Source organism: Pelobates fuscus, chromosome 6, assembly GCF_036172605.1.
Source record: "Pelobates fuscus isolate aPelFus1 chromosome 6, aPelFus1.pri, whole genome shotgun sequence".
Taxonomy (NCBI): domain Eukaryota; kingdom Metazoa; phylum Chordata; class Amphibia; order Anura; family Pelobatidae; genus Pelobates; species Pelobates fuscus.
In genome coordinates, this window is record NC_086322.1 from 152,859,754 (window position 1) to 152,886,015 (window position 26,262).

The window sequence follows — 26,262 nt, forward strand, 5'->3', positions numbered from 1 at the left end:
TAGCCATAATCAGCCTAGTTTAACCTAAATTTAGCATTTACCTTTCAATTATCTATAAAACTAAGTTAAGTAAATAATCTTGTTATATATGTGTAATACAACCAGCCTCTCAGCCCCTAACAGCTCTGAATAATGACCTCACTATAGCCCCCCTGGTAAAACCAGCCTGACTGACCCCCAGCACCCAAGAGGAGCACACTGCACCCCCCACACCCTCACACATCACAGTACACGCCCACTCCATTGCCACGCCCACTCTCTTCGCAACAATAACCAATGGCATGACTGCACTCCTTCCTCCCCCAGCACGGCCTTAGTGTCGCTCGTACAATACGCCCTCCTGGCCCCGCCCACAGCTCGCGTTCGCTACAAGAGGCGGGGCTCAGTCGCGCGTACATTTTACAAGTAAATAAACGTTCCCGTGAAGGACTGCGGCGGGAGCGCGCACCGAACGTCAAAGGGGGTAACAACCGAGCACCGCGCACACCCCGACCACCCAGTACTACACCCCCCTCCCCCACCCCCCTATGGACTGTCCGCACCCACTAACCTGCACCTACAGCCAGCGTCTGGGGAGGAGCGGGTCTGCACACTGTGTGTTATGCGGCTGTCATGGAGCCAGACTGTGCTGGGGGCCCTCCGTGTCCAGAGCAGCCACGGACATGAGCACACTGGTCCTATGAGCACCCTGCCCCCTTTAACACTGGGGCCCTGAAGTCGTCCCCCCTCTAACACTGGGACCCTGGAGCACCCCCATTTCCCCTCCCTTAACACTGGGGCCCTGAAGTCCCCACCTCCCCCCTAACACTGGGACCCTGGAGCAACAGCCCCCCACCGTCCCCCTAACACTGGGACCCTGGAGCAACAGCTCCCCCCACCCCCACCGTCCCCCTGACACTGGGACCCTGGAGCAACAGCCCCCCCACCGTCCCCCTAACACTGGGACCCTGGAGCAACAGCCCCCCCACACCGTCCCCCTAACACTGGGACCCTGGAGCAACAGCCCCCCCACACCGTCCCCCTAACACTGGGACCCTGGAGCAACAGCCCCCCCACACCGTCCCCCTAACACTGGGACCCTGGAGCAACAGCCCCCCCACACCGTCCCCCTAACACTGGGACCCTGGAGCAACAGCCCCCCCACACCGTCCCCCTAACACTGGGACCCTGGAGCAACAGCCCCCCCCACACCGTCCCCCTAACACTGGGACCCTGGAGCAACAGCCCCCCCCACACCGTCCCCCTAACACTGGGACCCTGGAGCAACAGCCCCCCCACACCGTCCCCCTAACACTGGGACCCTGGAGCAACAGCCCCCCCACACCGTCCCCCTAACACTGGGACCCTGGAGCAACAGCCCCCCCACACCGTCCCCCTAACACTGGGACCCTGGAGCAACAGCCCCCCCACACCGTCCCCCTAACACTGGGACCCTGGAGCAACAGCCCCCCCACACCGTCCCCCTAACACTGGGACCCTGGAGCAACAGCCCCCCCACACCGTCCCCCTAACACTGGGACCCTGGAGCAACAGCCCCCCCACACCGTCCCCCTAACACTGGGACCCTGGAGCAACAGCCCCCCCACACCGTCCCCCTAACACTGGGACCCTGGAGCAACAGCCCCCCCACACCGTCCCCCTAACACTGGGACCCTGGAGCAACAGCCCCCCCACACCGTCCCCCTAACACTGGGACCCTGGAGCAACAGCCCCCCCACACCGTCCCCCTAACACTGGGACCCTGGAGCAACAGCCCCCCCACACCGTCCCCCTAACACTGGGACCCTGGAGCAACAGCCCCCCCACACCGTCCCCCTAACACTGGGACCCTGGAGCAACAGCCCCCCCACACCGTCCCCCTAACACTGGGACCCTGGAGCAACAGCCCCCCCCACCGTCCCCCTAACACTGGGACCCTGGAGCAACAGCGCCCCCCCCCCACCGTCCCCCTAACACTGGGACCCTGGAGCAACAGCGCCCCCCCCCCACCGTCCCCCTAACACTGGGACCCTGGAGCAACAGCGCCCCCCCCCCACCGTCCCCCTAACACTGGGACCCTGGAGCAACAGCGCCCCCCCCCCCCACCGTCCCCCTAACACTGGGACCCTGGAGCAACAGCGCCCCCCCCCCCCCACCGTCCCCCTAACACTGGGACCCTGGAGCAACAGCGCCCCCCCCCCCCACCGTCCCCCTAACACTGGGACCCTGGAGCAACAGCGCCCCCCCCCCACCGTCCCCCTAACACTGGGACCCTGGAGCAACAGCCACCCCCCCCACCGTCCCCCTAACACTGGAACCCTGGAGCAACAGCCCCCCCCCCCACCGTCCCCCTAACACTGGGACCCTGGAGCAACAGCGCCCCCCCCCCACCGTCCCCCTAACACTGGGACCCTGGAGCAACAGCGCCCCCCCCCCACCGTCCCCCTAACACTGGGACCCTGGAGCAACAGCGCCCCCCCCCCCACCGTCCCCCTAACACTGGGACCCTGGAGCAACAGCGCCCCCCCCCCCACCGTCCCCCTAACACTGGGACCCTGGAGCAACAGCGCCCCCCCCCCACCGTCCCCCTAACACTGGGACCCTGGAGCAACAGCGCCCCCCCCCCCACCGTCCCCCTAACACTGGGACCCTGGAGCAACAGCCCCCCCCCCACCGTCCCCCTAACACTGGGACCCTGGAGCAACAGCCCCCCCCACCGTCCCCCTAACACTGGGACCCTGGAGCAACAGCCCCCCCCACCGTCCCCCTAACACTGGGACCCTGGAGCAACAGCCCCCCCCCCCCACCGTCCCCCTAACACTGGGACCCTGGAGCAACAGCCCCCCCCCCCACCGTCCCCCTAACACTGGGACCCTGGAGCAACAGCCCCCCCCCACCGTCCCCCTAACACTGGGACCCTGGAGCAACAGCCCCCCCCCCACCGTCCCCCTAACACTGGAACCCTGGAGCAACAGCCCCCCCTCCCACCGTCCCCCTAACACTGGGACCCTGGAGCAACAGCTCCCCCCCCCCTCCCACCGTCCCCCTAACACTGGGACCCTGGAGCAACAGCTCCCCCCCCTCCCACCGTCCCCCTAACACTGGGACCCTGGAGCAACAGCTCCCCCCCCCCCCCACCGTCCCCCTAACACTGGGACCCTGGAGCAACAGCTCCCCCCCCCCCCCACCGTCCCCCTAACACTGGGACCCTGGAGCAACAGCCCCCCCCACCCCCACCGTCCCCTTAACACTGGGACCCTGGAGCAACAGCCCCCCCCCCCACCGTCCCCTTAACACTGGGACCCTGGAGCAACAGCCCCCCCCCCCACCATCCCCTTAACACTGGGACCCTGGAGCAACAACCCCCCCCCCACCGTCCCCCTGACACTGGGACCCTGGAGCAACAGCCCCCCCCCCACCGTCCCCCTGACACTGGGACCCTGGAGCAACAGCCCCCCCCACCGTCCCCCTAACACTGGGACCCTGGAGCAACAGCGCCCCCCCCCACCGTCCCCCTAACACTGGGACCCTGGAGCAACAGCGCCCCCCCCCCACCGTCCCCCTAACACTGGGACCCTGGAGCAACAGCGCCCCCCCCCCCCACCGTCCCCCTAACACTGGGACCCTGGAGCAACAGCGCCCCCCCCCCCCCACCGTCCCCCTAACACTGGGACCCTGGAGCAACAGCGCCCCCCCCCCCCCACCGTCCCCCTAACACTGGGACCCTGGAGCAACAGCGCCCCCCCCCCACCGTCCCCCTAACACTGGGACCCTGGAGCAACAGCCACCCCCCCCACCGTCCCCCTAACACTGGGACCCTGGAGCAACAGCCACCCCCCCCACCGTCCCCCTAACACTGGAACCCTGGAGCAACAGCGCCCCCCCCCCACCGTCCCCCTAACACTGGGACCCTGGAGCAACAGCGCCCCCCCCCCCACCGTCCCCCTAACACTGGGACCCTGGAGCAACAGCGCCCCCCCCCCCACCGTCCCCCTAACACTGGGACCCTGGAGCAACAGCGCCCCCCCCCCCCACCGTCCCCCTAACACTGGGACCCTGGAGCAACAGCCCCCCCCCCACTGTCCCCCTAACACTGGGACCCTGGAGCAACAGCCCCCCCCCCCCCCCCACCGTCCCCCTAACACTGGGACCCTGGAGCAACAGCCCCCCCCCCCCCCACCGTCCCCCTAACACTGGGACCCTGGAGCAACAGCCCCCACCGTCCCCCTAACACTGGGACCCTGGAGCAACAGCCCCCCCCCCCCACCGTCCCCCTAACACTGGGACCCTGGAGCAACAGCCCCCCCCCCCCACCGTCCCCCTAACACTGGGACCCTGGAGCAACAGCCCCCCCCCCACCGTCCCCCTAACACTGGGACCCTGGAGCAACAGCCCCCCCCCCCCCCCCACCGTCCCCCTAACACTGGAACCCTGGAGCAACAGCCCCCCCCCCCACCGTCCCCCTAACACTGGGACCCTGGAGCAACAGCTCCCCCCCCCCTCCCACCGTCCCCCTAACACTGGGACCCTGGAGCAACAGCTCCCCCCCCCCACCGTCCCCCTAACACTGGGACCCTGGAGCAACAGCTCCCCCCCCCCCCCACCGTCCCCCTAACACTGGGACCCTGGAGCAACAGCTCCCCCCCCACCCCCACCGTCCCCCTAACACTGGGACCCTGGAGCAACAGCCCCCCCCACCCCCACCGTCCCCTTAACACTGGGACCCTGGAGCAACAGCCCCCCCCCCCACCGTCCCCTTAACACTGGGACCCTGGAGCAACAGCCCCCCCCCCACCATCCCCTTAACACTGGGACCCTGGAGCAACAACCCCCCCCCACCGTCCCCCTGACACTGGGACCCTGGAGCAACAGCCCCCCCCCCACCGTCCCCCTGACACTGGGACCCTGGAGCAACAGCCCTCCACCGTCCCCCTGACACTGGGACCCTGGAGCAACAGCCCCCCCCCCTCCACCGTCCCCCTGACACTGGGACCCTGGAGCAACAGCCCCCCCACCGTCCCCCTAACACTGGGACCCTGGAGCAACAGCCCCCCCCCACCGTCCCCCTGACACTGGGACCCTGGAGCAACAGCCCCCCCCCACCGTCCCCCTAACACTGGGACCCTGGAGCAACAGCCCCCCCCCCCACCGTCCCCCTAACACTGGGACCCTGGAGCAACAGCCCCCCCCCCACCGTCCCCCTAACACTGGGACCCTGGAGCAACAGCCACCCCCCCACCGTCGTCCCCCCCCCCCCACCGTCCCCGTAACACTGGGACCCTGGAGCAACAGCCCCCCCAACCCATTTTAACACTGTGGTTCTAGAGCACCCTTTCAACACAGCCCCTGGTTATGTACCTTTTGGGTACACACCCCATGAGCATATCCCACATGCCACCCTGTTTACATTGCTGCTAACACATAGCCATCTGCAGCCCTGAACACAGGATATAAATACACTCCCTACTGGTGGCTGCACTTTGTGTATCCTGTAGCTTTGCATATACTTGTGACAGCATAAGATCCATGTATAGGTTCATTGTTACTCGCTGTTTACTTTTTTCCTATCTTTGGAGTTAGTGTTGCAGCACTGGCCCAGTTATCTACAATGTTACTATAAACTTTCCTGTGTGTTTTATTCTCTAGGGAGCACACTACATGTTTACAGATTCTATGTGTCCTGCATTCACTGCTAGGAAATTAACAATTGGTGCTGTTCAGGTCCCTAGAGCCTGTATACCATAGCACCATTGCACCATGGCTGCAGTAAACACAGTGTGTCTCACTTTAATCTGGTTTGCAGTATTATAGCAATCACATACTTTCTTATTGTGTTTTTTAAATTTACACTTATTTTCTACTTCTCAGCCCTCATCGAAGGAAATGTCAATGGAAAGCCAGGATCTAGTTACCGTAACTTCAGGTAAAGAACAGATGGCAGTTGGCGATGGCCCTGGCCATGACTTGCAGGTGCTCCTCTTGAAGAGTCCTCGTCCGGAGATGCCAGAGGGAAAGCGCTCCAATAAGGAGAATGACCAAACATGCTCTGAAAAACATAGAGCAATTGATGCCCCACCTCCACAAACCAACCCATGGAACAGAAAGCATGGTCGGGCCCCTACCAATGTCCAAAATTCTGGCATTCATGAACAGAAGGGTGAGTTGCATTTGCTCAGCTATTGTTCTTTACTTTTGTATAAAAACAAAACCAAAATTTCTATAAACTATGTTGAACTGGTCTACACTGTAAACCTGTATACCCCCCTGATATTTTTCACTCTTCATGCATTTTTGACAGTGTAAAGTATGCAGAATTGCAAAGTAAGAGGTTGAGTAGCCATCTGAAAAGGATTTTCTGAGCATGTTTGTTATGAATGCATAGTGAGTAATGGGCAATGGTGCTCATTGGTGTCACTTTTCTGTACATGGTTTGCCCATTAGTGATTAGGCTTTTTCTGAACCCTACAGCATAATTTTGTCCCAGTAGGCAATCAATTATTCACTAAACAGAGTTCCAAATTTTAGGATAACATTGGAGAGCTGGGAAAAATTGTGGTTTTGTTGACACAATGGGACCTACCATGACAAGCTGCTTTATGAAACTAGTTCCGTAGTGGAGAGGAGTAGTGACACTGGCCTCTCTACAATGCATAAGCCAAAATGGCACCTAGGGAGCAGTATCTCCGGCTTCCTGGTTTGATAAAAGCGATAACTATTTCCTACTCAGCAGACCACCCAGTGACAGACTGGTCTGTACTGCATGTGTCTAATGAAGTAAAAACATCACGAAAAGTGGATTTTAATACATTGGCTGCAAAAAATAGAGCTGATTAGGGGCTCACTTAGGGATCGCACGTTCCATTTAGAGGAGAAAGCTTAGGAGCTAATAGATGCCTAATTCTCTGGTTTACTCATTTACCACAATAGAAACCAAGCTTCAGCCTATGGAGCACAAAATGGCAGACTGAGGACAGAGCATGTCGCAACAACACTTGCATCAGGGGAAATTGGTGAAGAGGTGAAAGCACCAAGCCTTGCAATGTATGACCAACAGTTATTTAAAGTGATATTACCAGAGGCCTTGGAGCTAGTTAACTTTAGACTGCACTCACAAGCTTGCTAAGCCCAAACACCTGCCTCAATCAGTCCCTGGAGATGTCATCACAAAGGTACATTACTATGGTATCAGATCATACAAGAGACTAGATAACCCAAAGTTCTTCACAAGTAGTAACTCAACTTTAAATCCTATTCAGATCTATCACCATCTAGGATGGGCAAACAACATTTCATTATTATTAAATCCACAGCGCTTTACAATATTATGAAAGGGGGGAATTTACCTTAAATTAGACAATTAAGGGCTGGGCACCCCACACAAGCAAGTTAGAATTACAAGAAGCTAGAAAAGCTTTTATTCTTGCCGGAGACCCACGTGCTGGAGACCCCAATTACCAACCCATTAAAGGGACACTCCATGCAGCCAGACCACTTCTGCCCATTGGAGTGGTCTGGGTGCCAACTCCCCTTAACCCTGCAACTGTAATTATTGAAGTTTTTTTTATAAACTGCAATAGTGATGTCCCGAACCGTTCGTGGCGAACATAGCTTGTTCGTGGCGAACATAGCTTGTTCGTGGCGAACATAGCTTGTTCGTGGCGAACATAGCTTGTTCGTGGCGAACATAGCTTGTTCGTGGCGAACATAGCTTGTTCGTGGCGAACATAGCTTGTTCGTGGCGAACATAGCTTGTTCGTGGCGAACATAGCTTGTTCGTGGCGAACATAGCTTGTTCGTGGCGAACATAGCTTGTTCGTGGCGAACATAGCTTGTTCGTGGCGAACATAGCTTGTTCGTGGCGAACATAGCTTGTTCGTGGCGAACATAGCTTGTTCGTGGCGAACATAGCTTGTTCGTGGCGAACATAGCTTGTTCGTGGCGAACATAGCTTGTTCGTGGCGAACATAGCTTGTTCGTGGCGAACATAGCTTGTTCGTGGCGAACATAGCTTGTTCGTGGCGAACATAGCTTGTTCGTGGCGAACATAGCTTGTTCGTGGCGAACATAGCTTGTTCGTGGCGAACATAGCTTGTTCGTGGCGAACATAGCTTGTTCGTGGCGAACATAGCTTGTTCGTGGCGAACATAGCTTGTTCGTGGCGAACATAGCTTGTTCGTGGCGAACATAGCTTGTTCGTGGCGAACATAGCTTGTTCGTGGCGAACATAGCTTGTTCGTGGCGAACATAGCTTGTTCGTGGCGAACATAGCTTGTTCGTGGCGAACATAGCTTGTTCGTGGCGAACATAGCTTGTTCGTGGCGAACATAGCTTGTTCGTGGCGAACATAGCTTGTTCGTGGCGAACATAGCTTGTTCGTGGCGAACATAGCTTGTTCGTGGCGAACATAGCTTGTTCGTGGCGAACATAGCTTGTTCGTGGCGAACATAGCTTGTTCGTGGCGAACATAGCTTGTTCGTGGCGAACATAGCTTGTTCGTGGCGAACATAGCTTGTTCGTGGCGAACATAGCTTGTTCGTGGCGAACATAGCTTGTTCGTGGCGAACATAGCTTGTTCGTGGCGAACATAGCTTGTTCGTGGCGAACATAGCTTGTTCGTGGCGAACATAGCTTGTTCGTGGCGAACATAGCTTGTTCGTGGCGAACATAGCTTGTTCGTGGCGAACATAGCTTGTTCGTGGCGAACATAGCTTGTTCGTGGCGAACATAGCTTGTTCGTGGCGAACATAGCTTGTTCGTGGCGAACATAGCTTGTTCGTGGCGAACATAGCTTGTTCGTGGCGAACATAGCTTGTTCGTGGCGAACATAGCTTGTTCGTGGCGAACATAGCTTGTTCGTGGCGAACATAGCTTGTTCGTGGCGAACATAGCTTGTTCGTGGCGAACATAGCTTGTTCGTGGCGAACATAGCTTGTTCGTGGCGAACATAGCTTGTTCGTGGCGAACATAGCTTGTTCGTGGCGAACATAGCTTGTTCGTGGCGAACATAGCTTGTTCGTGGCGAACATAGCTTGTTCGTGGCGAACATAGCTTGTTCGTGGCGAACATAGCTTGTTCGTGGCGAACATAGCTTGTTCGTGGCGAACATAGCTTGTTCGTGGCGAACATAGCTTGTTCGTGGCGAACATAGCTTGTACAATAAAAGTAATCTACCATGTTCTATAAGCAGAATTTTAACTTGCCTAAACAGATATTTTATCTTATTTTAGAGCAAATCAATACACCTGTATAAATATCACGATATGCTAACATGTGATATGTCACATAAATACATACTTATTCTAATTCCATCTGCAGCATGGAATGGTTATAAATATATACTTCTTAGTTAACTAAGATGTCTAAATATCGAAATCTGATCGTGATTTATCCAGTCATATATCATGCTATTAGAAAATTTTAATTAATTTAGATTAATTAAATGAAGCCAGTATAATTACCAGTTGAGTAGATATTTTCATCAGATTAGTAGGTATTCTCAGGAATTTGAATGTCATGGGTCTCTTTCTCTGTCTCCTGATTTAGCCTGCTTCCAACTCTTTGCCCCCGACTGCTCACTCTCTTGCTTTCTCTGCATCCCTTGTTTTCTCTGCATACTTTCTCTTCCCTTTGTCTTAACTTTTAAAGGAAAAATTCACTAGGTGATAGACCAATAGAAACACTGGAGATGTGGTTACCTTCTAGATAACAATTTAAGTATTTGGTCTATAGAGGGCAGTCTCGTCCCACTAAACATACCTATCCAGGAAAGAGTTAACTTTTCCTGGTGGCTATTTTGACATCATTTACCTTATCTTTATAGTTGTCTATAACTCAAGTTTTCTGTCAGTTCAAGAGTTTCTTCGAATTTTCTTCACTGTGTCTGGCAAATTCGGCTTTAATCTTCTCTGTCACAAATGTCTGGGTTTTAGAATTAATTATATTCCATTAGCATTTAGCTAACAGTCTGTCCATTCCCCGTTCTCATTTCTTATCACTCGATTTGTATATACAAGCATTCCTTGGCTCTGGCAAAGTGGTTAGTTACAGAAAGGATAGAAATTTCGTGTCTCTTTGTTAGCTTGAAAATAACAAAATGGAGTCTGTTCAGTTCAGAGTGACTCAGAATATACACTTTTAATTTCTATCATAGCACAAAATGTCTGCCGATTATAAATACCCTGACAATACAGGTGTCCTCCTTCACCCTGTCTGCCTTCTAAATTAATAAAATAAGGATTTGCTTACTTTTTCACTTGTTTACCTCTCTGCCTTATATAATGACTTGGAGGCATGGTCTTCTCTGTGATGGTCAGAGGGGGCACTGTGCTGGGAGGACTTCCTCCTGGGTCAGAGAGCAGAGACAGGGAGAGGAAACTCAGCTCTGCACAGAGGATGCGTGTGTGTCGGTGGGGGTTTAGTCTTGATGTATTGGTCAGTGGGGGGGGGGTGCTGTGGAAATCTCCTCCCTCTTTCGACGTCGGCGCTGCATGCGACGTCAGCACGGCAAGAGCCGCACGCGCGCATTCAATCAGTCTCAATGCTTTCTGGTGGACGTCCAGCGTATTCTCACTGATTTTTCACAGTGAGAATCACGGAAGCGACTCTAGCGGCTGGATTAACCATAATGTAAACATAGCAGTTTTGCTGAAACTATGTTTACAGCTGCAGGGTTAACCCTAGATGGGCCTGGCCACCAGACCACTTCATTGAGCTAAAGTGGTCTGGGTGCCTGTAGTGGTCCTTTAATCAACCTTCAGTGTGAGCTATTCTGACTGGCATTTGCCTAGGAATAAAGATACTGACTAAGCTGGTGAATACATAGTTCAGACATTGTATTTATACAATATATCGATCTATCATTAGAGATCCTTTTGTATAAACTTGTTCTCATCAATATAGTCCTCGATTGATACAGTACTAATCTGTCAATAAAATGCATCTACGAACACTGTACAAATATGGCTAACTATTGAATACTCCTACTATCCAATAGTATGTAATATTGCCGTAAATCATTAATGGAAAGAACATTATAACAAAGATTCTGACAGCTATAGCCTTTTTGTGCTTTTAAGGACCAATAAGGTAGGATTTTATTGGTCCAATGGAGAACGTCCTCTACAGTAGGCAATAAGATTGAGAACCGTTCTGCCTTGGTTAATTGTCAATATGAATCGTTTGTTTTCTCTAATCATTCTTTTGTGGTTTCATATTTTGCTGTCTTTATTTATTTATTTTAATTTTTTCACTTCCCTGAAATTCAGTTGTTTTAGTCTTTATAGAACTGAATAAATGACTTTAACATTTCTATCACTAACTATTGTTGAGATTATAATGGGATCTATGTTTTAGGTTTGCCTTCATCAAGAATTAAAAGGCCAGGAAAACAAGCACCAAAAAAGGTAACAACCGCACCTTCCACAAACGCACATTGGGACTTGCATATGACACTTTCTTTACACCCTATATTTTACCTTTTTATAACTTCAAAATCACTTGGTCTCTTACTCGACAAAGAACTAAAACATGGGCACCATGCAAGTGAATACACAATAAAACTAACACTTGTAAAATGAAACACCAAAATGTATGTACCGTAAAACCTTAACAAAATATAAAAATAATTTTATATGGTAGTATTGCACAGATATAACAAGAGAAGTGTACTTTTGTTACACTCCTCTCATTCATCCGCAGACATGACCTGCTGTCATTAGAAAAACTACTCTCTACTCATTGGGAAATCTGCCCTTTTATTAAACACTTCTGTTGCATTTGCTATGTAAGCAAAGTGCTCCAAACTAGTGATTGGCTGGCTCAAATCAAAATCAACTCGAAAACCATGAATACCTTCCTTGAATAAACAAAATTCTATCTGTGTTATACGGTTTACTTGCTCCTCAGTGAATGATTCCGTTGATAAAGTTCTGCCTTTTGTACAGTATCCGGGTTGCACTGTTACTTGAAGCCAAGCTGCTGATTTTATTCCATAACAATAAATCACAATGTACTGGTTTCTGTGCATAGACCTAGTTCCTTCAGTCTGAGAAATGTAAACATTGCCTGGCCAGGCTTTATGAATGCTCATGTATTGAGCTGAAACACTGCTCTGTTCCTGAAATAAATGTATTCTATTTTGGATACCACCCTGTGCCCAGGTTCTCTAAAAAAAATAATTCAATTTGTACTGTTATGGGTTTACCAACCTAGTCGTGCCTTTGTGTTTTTTTTTATTTATTTAAGTGTAGTTTTCTTTTTAGCAGAGTGACATCAATGACATCACAAACTGGCCGACGCCAATGGAGACCACAAACCATGAGGTGGGTACAACTTCATCATATACGAATGAAGTGTTCAACACTCCTATCCTCCTCTCAAGCTGCATATTTAAGGAAAAATAAACTTGAGTTGTAGTGAATTTTGTACTTTCTGTGTCAAAGTCAAGATCTGGGTAAAGGTATTGGTAAAGATTTCTTGTAACTATCTTTTTTTTTTTTTTATTATTTATTTAAAATTTTTCCTTTATTTTCAGTGCCGTCTTCCCCTTAGTCCTTCAACCTGTAAAGCACAGGATGCAAAGTCTCCGAGTAACAAGGAACCTTGGAAAAATGTTGAAAGCAAGAGCTGTGAACGGGAGGACATCTGTGAGAATTTTAATTTAAGCCATGATTCCGCTGTCCTAAGGAAAAAAGGTTTGAAAATGGGATCTTGTAAATAAAGTGACAGTTCAAAGTTAATTTCAAATTTAAATGAACATTTAGTGTCATTAATACAAACATGTATAGTACTGTTTACGTCTCCAGCCTCCCTTATATTCCTCTGAAAAGGTGAGTTTACTCCCCATGCCTCACCAGTCTGTCCACTGCTGATTCCACCTCCATGGCGGAGATAATTATCAATTTTGATTATCGCAGTGAGAGACTATTGTGCATGTATGGCAAAATTCCACAATGCGCCAATCTGCATCTCCTCCTAGAGATGTATTCAATCAATGCATCACTATGGGGAACATTCAGTGTCTCCATTCAGAGCGTGACCATGCTGAATACCACAGGAAGCATCTTTCGTGCATGTCTGACTGTTCTCTGAAAAGGTAGCGTTTATATTGAAAAGCCTGCAAAGGACAAGTAGACACCAGAACCACTACATTAAGCATTAGTGTCCCTTTAAGGTTGACAAGGCCAAATTCCTATGCTTTAAGGTCTAACTCAAATTTGAGTTTTTATTTTTTTTTTATTATTCACTTTAACAGTGTAATTCACTAAAGAAATAATGTTGAGGCAAATCTTTAAATTATGATGGAGCAGACACATAGCACAAATTATGGGTTTTGGTTTAGAATCTGTCGTTAAAGGGTCACTCCTTTGCCAAAATACAAAATCAGTTTAGTAGATTTACCCAAAATGAAAGCTGGGGGGGGGGGGTGCAGACGTGACATGACGACATTATTTACACATAAAGCACTTCAGCGAGCTTAAGTAGAGGCAAACTTTTTTTTTTATATCTTGTCTACAAAATGTCTTAACTATATTTATATTGCAGCTAGCAAGAAAAAATGGGTTCCACTTCCACTGGAGTGCAGCAAAGCCAATGAACCTGACAAGCCAGGATTTCACATGCCAACTTTACAATCCCCAAACTCTGCTACTTCACAATACAATAAACTAGAGGATTACACCCACAGTACAGGTATGATTTTGTAGAAATGTAAATCCTATTCTAGTTAGTGAACAAATATAAAAAACTGACTCTTAAATCTCAAACTGTTTCATTGATTAAGGATGGCACCATGAAAAGAGAGATGATTTGGATGAAGTCTCCAGTACACGAAGTGAAGGAAGTGGTGTCAGAGGATTCTCAAGGTTCAGAGGTCGAGGGAGAGGAAGAGGCCGTGGAAGAGGAAGGCCATACTGTAGGTTTCTTTTTAGCTTTACAGCACAAGCACATAGTTATCAGTTCATATATTTTGCTGTCTAAAGACATGCAAAGTGAAAATATTTTGTTTTTTCATCCAATTAGTCATTTTTAATATCTAATGTGGCTTCATGACTATGTAATCAAACTTGTAAAACTGCAGTCATCTAAAACTATCTAACTCTGGTAGATCAAGTTGATTCCTGTGTCTGTTGCCATGCATGCATTCTAGCCTCCCCAATGCTTCCCTGTAGGGAAGAATTTGTTTGGCTGAAATCATAGATTGATCTTGGCGAGGAAGTCTGTTTCAGCACAGAGAAAGCATGCCATGTGATGCAAGTGACTTGCCTTTTAATCCATTGCAAGGTGCAATGGATGCCTTCATAGGTTGAACACTGTAGCATTAGGAATAAATATGTTCCTAATAACTGACACTCCAAGCTGAAGTGCTTTGTGTGTGAATTGCTTTGTTGGAGGAACAGCTCTTAATCAGTTTTCAAAATAATTTCTATTTGAAATTGTAACTTTAGAATTAATTTCATAATCATCCTGACTGTCTATTGGACATTTGTTTCTGGTTGTACACATACCCTCAATGAAAGTGCAACAATAAATGTATGAAAAGGCATTGGTATGGGGGCTAGTTGAGTGCAGAAGCAGCCGACATAAGAGATCCAGGGCTACAGAGCTTTAAGTTAGACCATTGGGGGCATATTGGTTGGGGGTGTCTTTTATCCCCCCCCCCCCCCCCCAAGGCTGGATTTGCATTCTGCAAGTTTAATCTAAAAGGGTCTTGCTTGTATTAGACATCCTACAGCTGAACAGCTGACTTTTAATACTGGACAGAAGTCTATAGGTAAAGGCATTATAGGCATTTGCATCTCCCCTTCCCCCCCCCCCCCCCCCTGCATTAAACACCTAGCTGTACAACATGTGCTTGTTTTTGAGATCCTAGGGAGAATTTTACATATATCTACCTCTTGGTGTAGGCGCTTTTAAATTATTTCTTTTGTGGTTAAGCCCAAGAATTTTTTTTACCTAGCTATGCTCCTACATGCCTGTCAATGTTGGGTGTATCTATTAAAGTGTGAAAAGAGAACAAAAAAAATCCCATTAGAATGTTTCTTTTTAAAAAGCTGTATTACATGAACTGTACGACAAGTTTCTTTAGCTAAGATACTATTCTTTATGTCCAGCCACAGATCTGTCCCAGCTGTGCTGGTTATTGTACGAACAGAGGTTTCTCATTGAAATACGTTGACCAGTTGTGAGCACATGCTTTGTCCACAATCATACAGTTCTCTATGAGCTGTAACTATAATGCAAAGTGAGCATGTCAGAAAACTTCAGATTGCTTAAAGGTGTGGAAAGTTGTTGTGGCTTTTTTTTTCTTTCTATGATTATAGTTCAGGTTTGTTTAGAAACAACCCTTTCTGTTTGAGATGAAATTTAAAGGGATACTCTAAGCACCAAAACAACTTTAGCTGAATGAAGCGTTTTTTGCTTAGATCATGCCCCTGCAGTCTCACGACTCAATTCTTTGACACTGCTGCTAACAGAGCAGGACATAAGGAATTCTGAACAGGAAAAAATACACTGTCATAAAAGATGTTTAGACATTATCATGATTCACTAAAGTGAAAATAAAGTCAACTTCAAATGTTAGGCCAAATTGGAAAAATTTTCAGGTATTCAGTTACATTAGCCTTCGATTTGAAATTCACTTTGATTTCACACTCTATTGTATATTGCTGCTGATCAATTTCCTAGCCACAACTTCCCTTCATGTGACCTACTCAAAGTGATTTAATGCCTAAATGGAATAAAGTTAAGAGATTAGACTACAAGGGTATGATCTATATGCCAAATCACTAAATTAAGAAACTTGTTTTGGTGTTTAGTGTTCCTTGAATCAATAAAGCAGGTCCCGAAGCCAGAGTTGGTTCCTTTTCAATAGAATACTTCAACTCTAGGTTTAGGAAATCATAACCAGTCCATATTATCTGTAATCACTATATGATTTTTTTATTTGATTTTTTTTAAATGCAAAACACTAACCATATTGAACCAAAATTAAAGCGGAACTGTCATGCCGAACTTACCTTTCCTCAATCTCTTCCTCTTCTCCCCCTCTCTCAGGATCTGTTCTCCTTTTCTTCCTGTCTGCTCTAGTTTTCTTTAAAATCATAAGACAAAGTAGGGACTCTTTGCCTTATGGAGGATTCCTCCGCTTGACCAGCTCAGACCAGCTCAGACCAGCGGAGGAGCAAAGTTTGCTTCATTTCTGCTGGTCAGAGCAATTTTCCCATGATCCTTACCTTTCCTCCCTTCCCACGATGCTTCCTGTCATTTTAGCCGAAACTGCCGAATTGCGTTCTAACTGACTGAGAACAGTATGTTCGTTTGTTTTAGAACACAATTCGACACTTTGTTCGGATCGCAATTTAATTCGAATGAATGAAACTCCAATCCTATTCATTGCTGTGGCTGCATCTTGCAGCCGCTTAGTAGATAACTCCCTAATTACCACGGTATCAGGGAGCTATCTACTAAAAGGCTGAAATACCTAAATTGGTCTTTCAGCCAAATTTACACAAGTAAAGATTACTTGGTATTAGTAAATTATGCCCCTACTCGCTGTACCGCGAGTAGGGGCATGTCTAGTAAGCAGGCTGCTCACTGTGTAAAAAATAAAAAATAAAAACTATTTGCCCCCACCCCTAAACGACGGGTGGGGCCCTAAAGTAAAATAAGGGGGGAGACCTATTGTGTCCCCACCCCCGAGCGGTGGGTGGGGACCATAAAGATAATGAGGGGGGGGAGACCTTCGGCGGGTGGGGGCCATAATGATAATGAAGGGGGGGGGGGAACCTACTGTCCTCCCCACCCCTGGGCGGCGGGTGGGGGCCATAAAGATAACGAGGGGGGGACCTACTGTCCTCCCCCTCTCCGGCCCCCACCCCTGGGCGGCGGGTGGGGGCCATAAAGATAATGAGGGGGGGGTCCTACCAATCAGTGCTCTGTGTCATTTTACACAGCGTGGGAAAAATCAGTGTTCTTAGCCTAATTGCAGGGCGGGTAGGTTCCACCCCCCCGTCATTATCATTATGGCCGGGGGGGGGAGGACAGTAGGTCATCTCCCCCCCCCCCCCCCCATATTACCATTATGGCCTCCACCTGCCGCTCAAGGGTGGGTGCCGGGCGAGGGAGGACAGTAGGTCCCCATCCCCCCATAGTAATTTATGGCCCCCACAGCCACGCAGGGGTGGGGGCCGGATAGTAGGGATTTTATTTTAGTGAGCAGCCACAGGCTGCTCACTGTTTAGTAGACATGCCCCTACTCGCGGTATAGCGAGTAGGGGCATTGGGGAGACTTTAATCTCCCTTATGCTATTATGGGGGTCATATTGACCCCCATAGAGTGAGGCGGGACCTGGGGGGCTTATGAAGTGGTGGGGAGCACTGCTCCCTGACGCTTCTATCTTTACATATTACAAGGAGGGAGCTGCACGCCGGTATCTCCCTCCTTGTAATAAACTGAACGAACAAACTAACACTGATACTCAGTGTTAGTTTGTTCGGCTGATTTTTCTATTCATTCATTCATTCGTCTGTCTGAATGAATAGATGAAATTCCTGTTCGCATGTGCGGGAATCTCAGTGCTATCTAGTGTGGGCAGATGACGTGTCACACAGGGACTTCACCTACCCACACAAAGATGGCGGCGCCCTGAATATAGATCGGGGCAGAAAATAGATTAATAAATAGGTAATCTGGGGGGCTTAGGGGCATTTGGGGGTGACTAAGGGGTCAGTTGGATGTAGTGGAGGTGGGAGGGGGGTTAAAAAAAAACAAAAACAAAAAACGGGGTTCGGCATGACAGTGCCGCTTTAACTAATACATCAATAAATCAAAGCTTTTACCTCTCAACCAAATTTATAGATAATTGATACAGTGGCTTCCTTGCATCCTGTTGATCTGCTTGAATTCCATGACTTGTTGCTGTGTGTAAATTTATTTTTCTCTTTGCATAAGTAGTCCTGCATGTTCCATACAGATTGATATTTATCACTCCTTAATGGTTTTCTCTCCAAATAGTTCGCTCTGGATATTCGTATGGTGCAGAGGGTTACCATGAACATAATGCTTCTTACCAGTTTGGGCTTGAAAGTTCCAACAACATGATGTATTATTATGATGATGGGAAAAGGGTTCATGTGTATTCAGTCGATGAAACCCTACTTAAGGAATACCTTAAACGCCAGATGTAAGTCTGCAGTGGTCAATCATTCTTGTATAGAATCCTATGGATCAGTATACCATCATTAATTTAATTCTGCTTTATTAATTTATTTTAGCGAGTATTACTTCAGCTTGGAGAATCTGGAAAAAGACTTCTTCCTCAGGAGAAAAATGGATCCGCAGGGCTTTTTGCCCATTTGCCTTATTGCCAGCTTTCGAAGAGTGCAATCACTGACCATGGATGTTAATATGATTTGTGAAGTAATGTCCTAGTACTTCTTTATTTTTATTTTTTTGTACATGTGTTTTAAAGGAACACTAGTGTCTGGAATAAAAAAAAATAGTTCCTAGCAGTATAGTATCCCTCTGACCCCATGCACGCCTTCACCCCCCCCCCCCCCCCCATCCCACAAACCACAATGAGTGTTAAACACTTACATTATTCGGTACTGGGTCCAGCTCTGCCTCCTCAGACATCAGCGCAAGGCAGAACCTAATGCTCATGTGAGGCGAGTGAGCTTTTGGCCTCCCCCATAGGAAAGTATTAAATCAATGCTTTCATATGGGGATTTGCAAGATGCTGGACATCATGCACAGCATTAAGGCCTGTGTCCTTGGCTAGAGATTACACTTGCATCATGAGGATTAAAAGTGGGGATCGACCGATTATCAGTCTGGCCGATATTCTGTATTTTCGGCAATATCGGTATCTGACAATAAAGATATTCCATACCAGGACCGCCAGGCCCATTACAAGCTCGTACCTTCCAAGCAGCTCCCTTCAGCTCCCCTGTGTAAATCTCGCGAGTTCCACTGCCGTCAGAGCGTTACAATGGCAACGCTCCGTGCGGCACACAGGCCGCGTGATTTACACAGGGGAGCTTAAGGGAGCTGCTGGAAAGGAAAGTAAGAGCTTGCTGCTGGGCCCCCCCCACTGTACAGTCCATGCCACCAGATCACCAGGGAATGCTATTGCCTCCCTCCCTGGTAAGAAGCCGGTAGGGCGGGACTAAACAAATAAATAAAAAATGCCCCCCCTCCCCATTTTACACAAATTACATCCCTACAAAAACACACTGCATTCACTATACGCACACACAGCTCCCCTGTCTAAACACACTGCATCCACTACATGTGGCATGTATATTTTGTGCATTGACCTTTAGAAATAGTTTAATTTTTTTCAAAATGGTAACTGTATCAGCTCGAAAATTCAGATTATCAGTATCTGCTCTAAAAAATGGGGAGGGGGGTGTGACTGCTTTGTGTTTGTGGGGCTTAAGTTCGCATTCGGGCATCATCGGTGCTGTCCGGTCTTTGTGATATTCTAGGTCTGGGTACCTGAGTGTCTGTCTGTGAGTTAGTCAGGTCAGACGAGAGAAGAAACAAAAAATCATAATGAAAGGCATTATAAACATAAAGCATTAAACATGAAAGTAACTTCTGTCGGTTTATCCTTTGCTGGGGTGAGGGTAGCGTGGGGGAAATAGTCCGACATGGTCCAACCTTGGGTTTTGGAGGAATTACTGAGTATTTATACACGATAAACCCAGTGTAAGGTGGAGCGCTATAAAATGAATAAACTTACCCCCCCTGGGGTTTTCAGTATAGCCTAAGGGGGGAGAAAGGTACAATAGTGCAGACTATTAAGTGCAATTTGAGTGAAATAACCAAACAGTGGTTCACTCACATGGGTCTGAGCCTAAATAGGACAGGCTCAGATCTCTCGAGCAGACGTGTATTTAAGGAGACACGAACCCTTCAGATGCTGATTTTCTAAACTTTCTTTCTGTGGGGTATAATAAAAAACCGAGATCTGGTGCAGTATGTTTCGGGTACCAGTGTGTGCAGATAGATAAAATATAACTGCTCACCTTTCATAGAGCCTCAGACTTGGCTCTAAGTGTTTCAGCAAATGTGTCTATAAGGGGACACATACCCTTCTTTTGTTGGAGCGGGAACTGCAGAGTGTAGACTAAATCAGAAGCTCAGGTGGACATATAATAAGTAATAAGAATATATTTCTGATTTAGTCTACACTCTGCAGTTCCCGCTCCAACAAAAGAAGGGTATGTGTCCCCTTATAGACACATTTGCTGAAACACTTAGAGCCAAGTCTGAGGCTCTATGAAAGGTGAGCAGTTATATTTTATCTATCTGCACACCCTGGTACCCGAAACATACTGCACCAGATCTCGGTTTTTTATTATACCCCACAGAAAGAAAGTTTAGAAAATCAGCATCTGAAGGGTTCGTGTCTCCTTAAGGACACGTCTGCTCGAGAGATCTGAGCCTGTCCTATTTAGGCTCAGACCCATGTGAGTGAACCACTGTTTGGTTATTTCACTCAAATTGCACTTAATAGTCTGCACTATTGTACCTTTCTCCCCCCTTAGGCTATACTGAAAACCCCAGGGGGGGTAAGTTTATTCATTTTATAGCGCTCCACCTTACACTGGGTTTATCGTGTATAAATACTCAGTAATTCCTCCATATTGTATCTGAGAGTGCCAAGCTGTGAGAGGACGGCACTTTAGGTGGTAGCAGCTCTATACTACTGTACACTTTCTAAGCGCCACTACACACGAATTCTATAAAAAAATTTCACTCAACCTTGGGTTTTGTCAGTGGGTTAGTGTCCATGGAACCTAAGACCCCAGTCCACTTGTTCCCGGGGCGTGAGGGGAGGCGATCGTGTTTTCTCCGTTCTCTCTGTGGCGTTTCAGATTCTGGTTCGACAAGCCGAGGGTTTTCAGGTAGTTGGCTGCTTCCTCAGGTGATGTGAGGACTTGTTTTCCCTGCATGGGTAACTTCCATGGAGCCTCCTGCTCCCCACCTGTAGGCTACACCTGCAGCGCGTAACTGAGTGGCAGTTTGGCCATATGAATTACGCCACAGTAGTGTGGCTCTAGATAGGTCTTGGTAGAATGTAAGTTCTGAGTCTTCGAAGGACAGCGGTGTGTGATCCTTAAGCGCCGCCATGATATGTAGCTTGTCCTGTACTGTTACGCATCTTAAGATGACGTCTCGAGCTGCTGGTGATTTCAGGTGTGTGTAGGTCGGGAGCTGATAGACTCCATCTATGGTGAGTTTCTTAGCAGTTGCGTGTGGGAGTATGCTGGTCAGGAGGTGCCTAGCGTAGTGTGGTAGTTCTTCTGCTGTAATTGCTTGTGGGATTCCTCTAATTTTAATGTGTTCGCCTTTGTCGGTCTTCTATTCTCGCCATTTTAAGTGCCATGAGTTTTTGGTGATGCTGTATGTTTTGTACCTGTTCTTCCAGCGTTGTCAGGTGTGTTTTGACCTCCACCACGTCTTGTTCTGTGGCAGTTACCCGGTCTGTGACCGTTTGCACCTCCGTCTTGAGGAGGGCCGCGTCAGCCGCCCAGAGCCTGTGTATATCAGCGAGTAGGAGTTTGAGATCGCCTTTGGTGGCAGGTGCAGCGTCGTCTGGGGCTTCAGGTTGCTGTGTCAGCGTGGTCTTCATGGCCAGCTGGGCCTCTGAACCGCCCTGCTCTATATGGAGAGTGTGGTCCGACTCCCGGTCGTCTCCCATGGGCCAGGGAGCGGGACGTGGCTGCGCCGGGCGTTGCAGCAGCGCGCCTATATCTCTATCAGCCGCTGTTTTTGGGACCCGCGCCCCATTGCCGGTGAGAGAGCCGGTGGTTCCGTAGGTGTGGGAAGTAGTGGGTGCCCCTCTCTCTGTCCGTGGTCGGAACAGGAATTCCTCCAGGTCCCGGATCGTTGGCGTGAGGTAGGCCCCAGTTTTGCGTTTCCGCTTAGGGAGCTTGTGCGGGTGTAAAAACGGCATCTATCGGTGCCTCTTGCTGTTCTGAACCCGTCTCTGTGGGTTGTAGGGCTGGATGGGTGCCCGTTTCATGGATTTTGCCCAGATTTAGTGGTTGCAGTTGGGAGACTGTAGAAATGGCGTCTGGTGCCATGCGATGGCAAGCCCCGCCCCCCCAAAATTTACACTTCTTAAACCTCACATTACACTTCAGAAAACCTAAAATCCAGAATGTAATTTTAAGGCTTACAATTTGGATAAAGCAGGATTTATCCTTTTTATCTTTATTTTTAATGATGCAACTAAACTTTCCCAACTTTATTATTGTATTAAAAATTCAGTTTTCTTGTATTAATACAATGCATACACTTTTTTTTTTTTTTTTATATGGTCTATATTTTCATAGTATACTCGGTCATACTGCAGGATGCATGGAGTTATGAATTGTGCTTAAAGATGGTGAGACTCATATTTGTTGCAGGCTTTAAAAGATAGTACAGAAGTGGAAATAGTAGATCAAATGATAAGGAAAAGGGTGGATCCAGAAAAATGGCCTATTCCTGGTACTCCAAGACTCGACTCTACACACACAGACTTTTCTAGACTTCTCAACTGTCCAGAGTTCATTCCTGGAAAGGCTCTCAAGTTTCAGACAGGTAGGTGGGTCTGGCATTGTCCCTTAAGATAATGATCACCTTTCCCATGTCAAGATGGTTTACTTTCCTCTTTCTCCCTCACTGCAGTTCATTTAATTTTTATTCATTTTTTTTCCCCCCATGGTTGAGCTCCTTTGATATCAGTTTTATCTCAGCCAATCCAATGTTTTCGCTTAGAAAAGCAATATCTGGATAGTGTGCATGCATGTCAAAATGCCACTGTGCCAATCAACTCTGATAACTAGCAGGGTGGAAGTGCCTCTATTAGTGGTTGGTTACTAGAGGTGTTAACCCTGCAGAGTAAACCTGGTCATTCATACAAAACTGGTTTTTAGTTGTAGTTACAAAACTATGGCATGGCACCCAGACATCTCCATTAAGATGACGTGGTTTGGGTCCCTATAGAGTCCCTTTAAGTTGCAAGTTACCAATTAAGCTCTCAATAGAGCAGAGAGAGGTTAGTTTCCATGTCAACAATGTTTTGTAATGCTTTCTGATAAATTTCAAACATGTTTCCCACAAGTATGTTTTAGAAATAAATTTAAAAAGAACAATCCACTAAACCTTGTACCCCTTTGTTTGAAAAAAGCCAAGGAAGAATGGTTGGTGAGTTGGTTTGCCACTTCTATGCCAGCTCTTTGCCATGTTGGTCACATTGGAGGGTGCTTGAGGTGACCAATGAATTTGGTATCAATGTGTTGACTCTGAAAACTTTCCATATGCAGGTTAGCCAGCTGTAGCGTCTGATTTCCTGGCTTCTAGTATGCACACTTTCATTTTACATTCACTAATGCATTGCTTCCTTTGTTTTCCTAGAAACCAAACAGGATTCCCAGCGGAATGGAACTGCTGTAGCTCCGGTTGGAGCAAAAGAGCCAAGCAACTTACGAACTATGTCTAAAGGCCTATCTGCAAGTTTACCAGAGCTGGATTCTGAGCCATGGATAGAGGTTAAAAGAAGACATCGTGGAAGTTCTGTCAAACCAAAAGTAATACATTGAGAGGCTTTTTTATTTATTTTTTTCGTCCCCTCTGTTAAATATATAGGTATATTTTTTTTTTTTATTTTTTTTTTGGACTATCTGGCATATTCTGATGAATAAAAAGTCTCTGCCATCTTTGGGGAAAGAAAATAAGCCCATGATAGGATCATATGCAACAGTTATGTTTCAAATTAACTTTGGCCTTTCATCTTAAAACAAAGCCAACTTATTTTGTATCTATAGAAGTACCAATTTTTTGGCCAGCCAACTTAAATACGCATGCTCAGATTGAGTCAACCTTTTTAAGAGAATTTGGCCAACTCCTAGTATGACAAAATATGGGAATGGAAGGGGAGGAGTAGTAGATTGTTTTAATCTGTATTTTTGAGAGGGGCAATGATGGCAATCTTGGAAAGATCTGAAGAATTTTAGAGGTGACCATTTATATTAGAGTATTAAACTTACATTTGTAGTGGTTGTCAAAGTATGAAATTACTTTTTCATTGGTGTGTGGTATTTAGATCTCTTCTGTGAAATTTTCTGTGAAATTTGGGGGGGGGGGGGGGGGTCATTAGGCTCCCCTCCCGCTGGGCTGAAAGGGTTAAAACCCATTCAGCCACTTGCCTTTCTCCAGCATCCGGCTCCCTCTGTGCTGGGGAACTCTACACCCCCTGCCGACGTCCGCTCTGAATGTGCGACAAAAGCCGTGTGCGCATTCAAACTGCCCATAGGAAAGCATTACTCAATGCTTTCCTGTGGACGGACGTCCAGCGTCTTCTCACTGATTTTCAGTGAGCATCGCTGAAGCGCATCTAGCGGCTGTCTGTGAGATGCCACTAAAGGCTGGATTAACCCTCAGCGATACATAGCAGTTTCTCTGAAACGGTTTTCAGCTGCATGGTTAAAACTAGAGGGACCTGGCGACCAGACCAGCTCAGTGAAGTGAAGTGGTCCTTTAAAACCAAGTTTGGAAATGGGTATTTTAAATATCTTGAATATGCAACAGCATGAACGTTTTTTTATTTTATTTTTTTGCACACTCCCTCTTCCAACTAGCCTTGTAAAGAGCAATGAAGTGGTCTCCCTAAGAAATGGTTAGGAAACCCTTTGAACCTTTTAAAGTCCAAAAAATGAAATCTGTGGTGTGTTAATGGTTTACTTTGGATCTTTTTTAATTTGTTTAATTTCTTATCCTCTTCTCAATGCAGAATGTGATAAAATCCCCTTCAGTAACCCCAAAACCCACAGAAGCTCAAGAACCAGAGCCAGAAGAACTGGATTTCATGTTTGATGAAGAGATGGAGCACATGCAAGGTCGCAAAAACACCTTCACTGACTGGTCTGATGACTCTGATTATGAAATTGATGATAAAGACCTTGACAAAATCATAATCGTTACACAAACACCTCCTCACCTGAAAAAGCATCCTAGCGGAGACCGTACAGGCAATCATGTTTCTCGTGCAAAAATTACATCTGAGCTTGCAAAGGTTATTAATGACGGTCTGTATTATTACGAACAGGACCTGTGGATGACTGAAGGTGGTCAGGATTATCTAACTTCAAAGGTATATTTCAGTGTGCATAACTGTGGTACTAATTTATCTTATTTCCCCCCTCAAACTAAAGCAAAGGCCTAGTCACCTGAGTGACTTTAGGTTGAGGTATTTTGCAAGTAACAATTGAAAGTTGACTGTGTGAAACTAGTCTGGCTATTTAGGTTAAACTTGGAAACCATATAGCAACCAAATTGATTTAAAGGAACACTCTAAGCACTATAACCAAGCATGCTGTAGTGGTTATGGTGAAACCTAGGGACAAAGGATCTGTTTTATGAACCAAACTTGTGAAGTGAGAGCCCCTTAATCTACTTCCTTGATGGCATTCAGAGGAGTTGCATACCTAGCCTAAAGCCACTCTAGTGATACTCCACTTGCACTGGCTCTGATAGCCCAGTTCTTAGCGGTTGCTATCCAAAGTGTAACCTATCACATTAACTGCACATCGTTCATACCTTCCATTCTTTTTAATCAACAGGAAATAGAAAACTTTAGAAAACTGAACGTGATCAGCAAAGAGGAATTTCAGCATCTTTCCCCAAGCCCCCAGTTTGAGCAGAATCTTGAGCAATCTCCACCCAACATACCTAACTTCCAGCAAGGTACTTTACTTGCAGCCATTACCACAGTGATTTTGTGTGGTGTGTAGGGCACTTCTGTATTTTTTGTTAAATTAAAGATTTGTGTGTGCAAAAACATATTAATGAGGCCAAAATTAAATGCATTTTTTGCATTGGTGTCTGGAGTGACTTTAAATTGCCTCACTGCAGGATTGGTTGTATTTTTAAGTTGGCAGTGTGTGTTCTTAACATACAATATGTAGAGTTTTTATGATGCCCAGAAACTTTCTGTAGCCCTGTTGGCTTCGTACAATTTTTTGGTGCTATATTTGGTATGTTTGTATTTTGTCTTATCTCAGATGTTCCAGAGGTGTCAAGAGACTGTCAAGCAAGGACCCCAAAAACTCCTCGTACACCACGCCTTCAGGATCCCAACAAAACACCTAGATTTTACCCTGTAGTAAAAGAACCACAGTCTATTGATGTACAGGTAAAACAATATAGGTGATTTACGAACACTCTATACATTTTATTAGATATATCCCCCCATAAAATGCATTCGTTGAATCTACCTACAGCTACTG

At 47.4% G+C, this 26,262-nt stretch overlaps 1 protein-coding gene across 5 annotated transcripts in view; it reads left to right on the forward strand.

The window, feature by feature from the left end:
• The first annotated feature begins 385 nt into the window (after positions 1–385).
• LARP1B (La ribonucleoprotein 1B) overlaps positions 386–26,262 on the forward strand; it is a 37,658-nt gene continuing 11,781 nt past the window's right edge. For 3 of the 5 annotated variants that reach the window (XM_063458423.1, XM_063458421.1, XM_063458424.1), the window contains exons 1-13: positions 5,620–6,136; positions 11,332–11,381; positions 12,240–12,299; positions 12,512–12,671; positions 13,522–13,668; positions 13,760–13,891; positions 17,993–18,161; positions 18,253–18,397; positions 22,402–22,576; positions 23,393–23,565; positions 24,768–25,127; positions 25,597–25,720; positions 26,038–26,168. In XM_063458423.1, coding sequence (XP_063314493.1) covers positions 5,863–6,136; positions 11,332–11,381; positions 12,240–12,299; positions 12,512–12,671; positions 13,522–13,668; positions 13,760–13,891; positions 17,993–18,161; positions 18,253–18,397; positions 22,402–22,576; positions 23,393–23,565; positions 24,768–25,127; positions 25,597–25,720; positions 26,038–26,168 — 2,100 coding nt within the window. In that variant the 5' untranslated portion in view covers positions 5,620–5,862. Of the gene's footprint in view, positions 464–5,619; positions 6,137–11,331; positions 11,382–12,239; positions 12,300–12,511; positions 12,672–13,521; positions 13,669–13,759; positions 13,892–17,992; positions 18,162–18,252; positions 18,398–22,401; positions 22,577–23,392; positions 23,566–24,767; positions 25,128–25,596; positions 25,721–26,037; positions 26,169–26,262 lie in introns of those variants that run through there. The other 2 variants (XM_063458420.1, XM_063458422.1) reach the window with 2 other exon arrangements.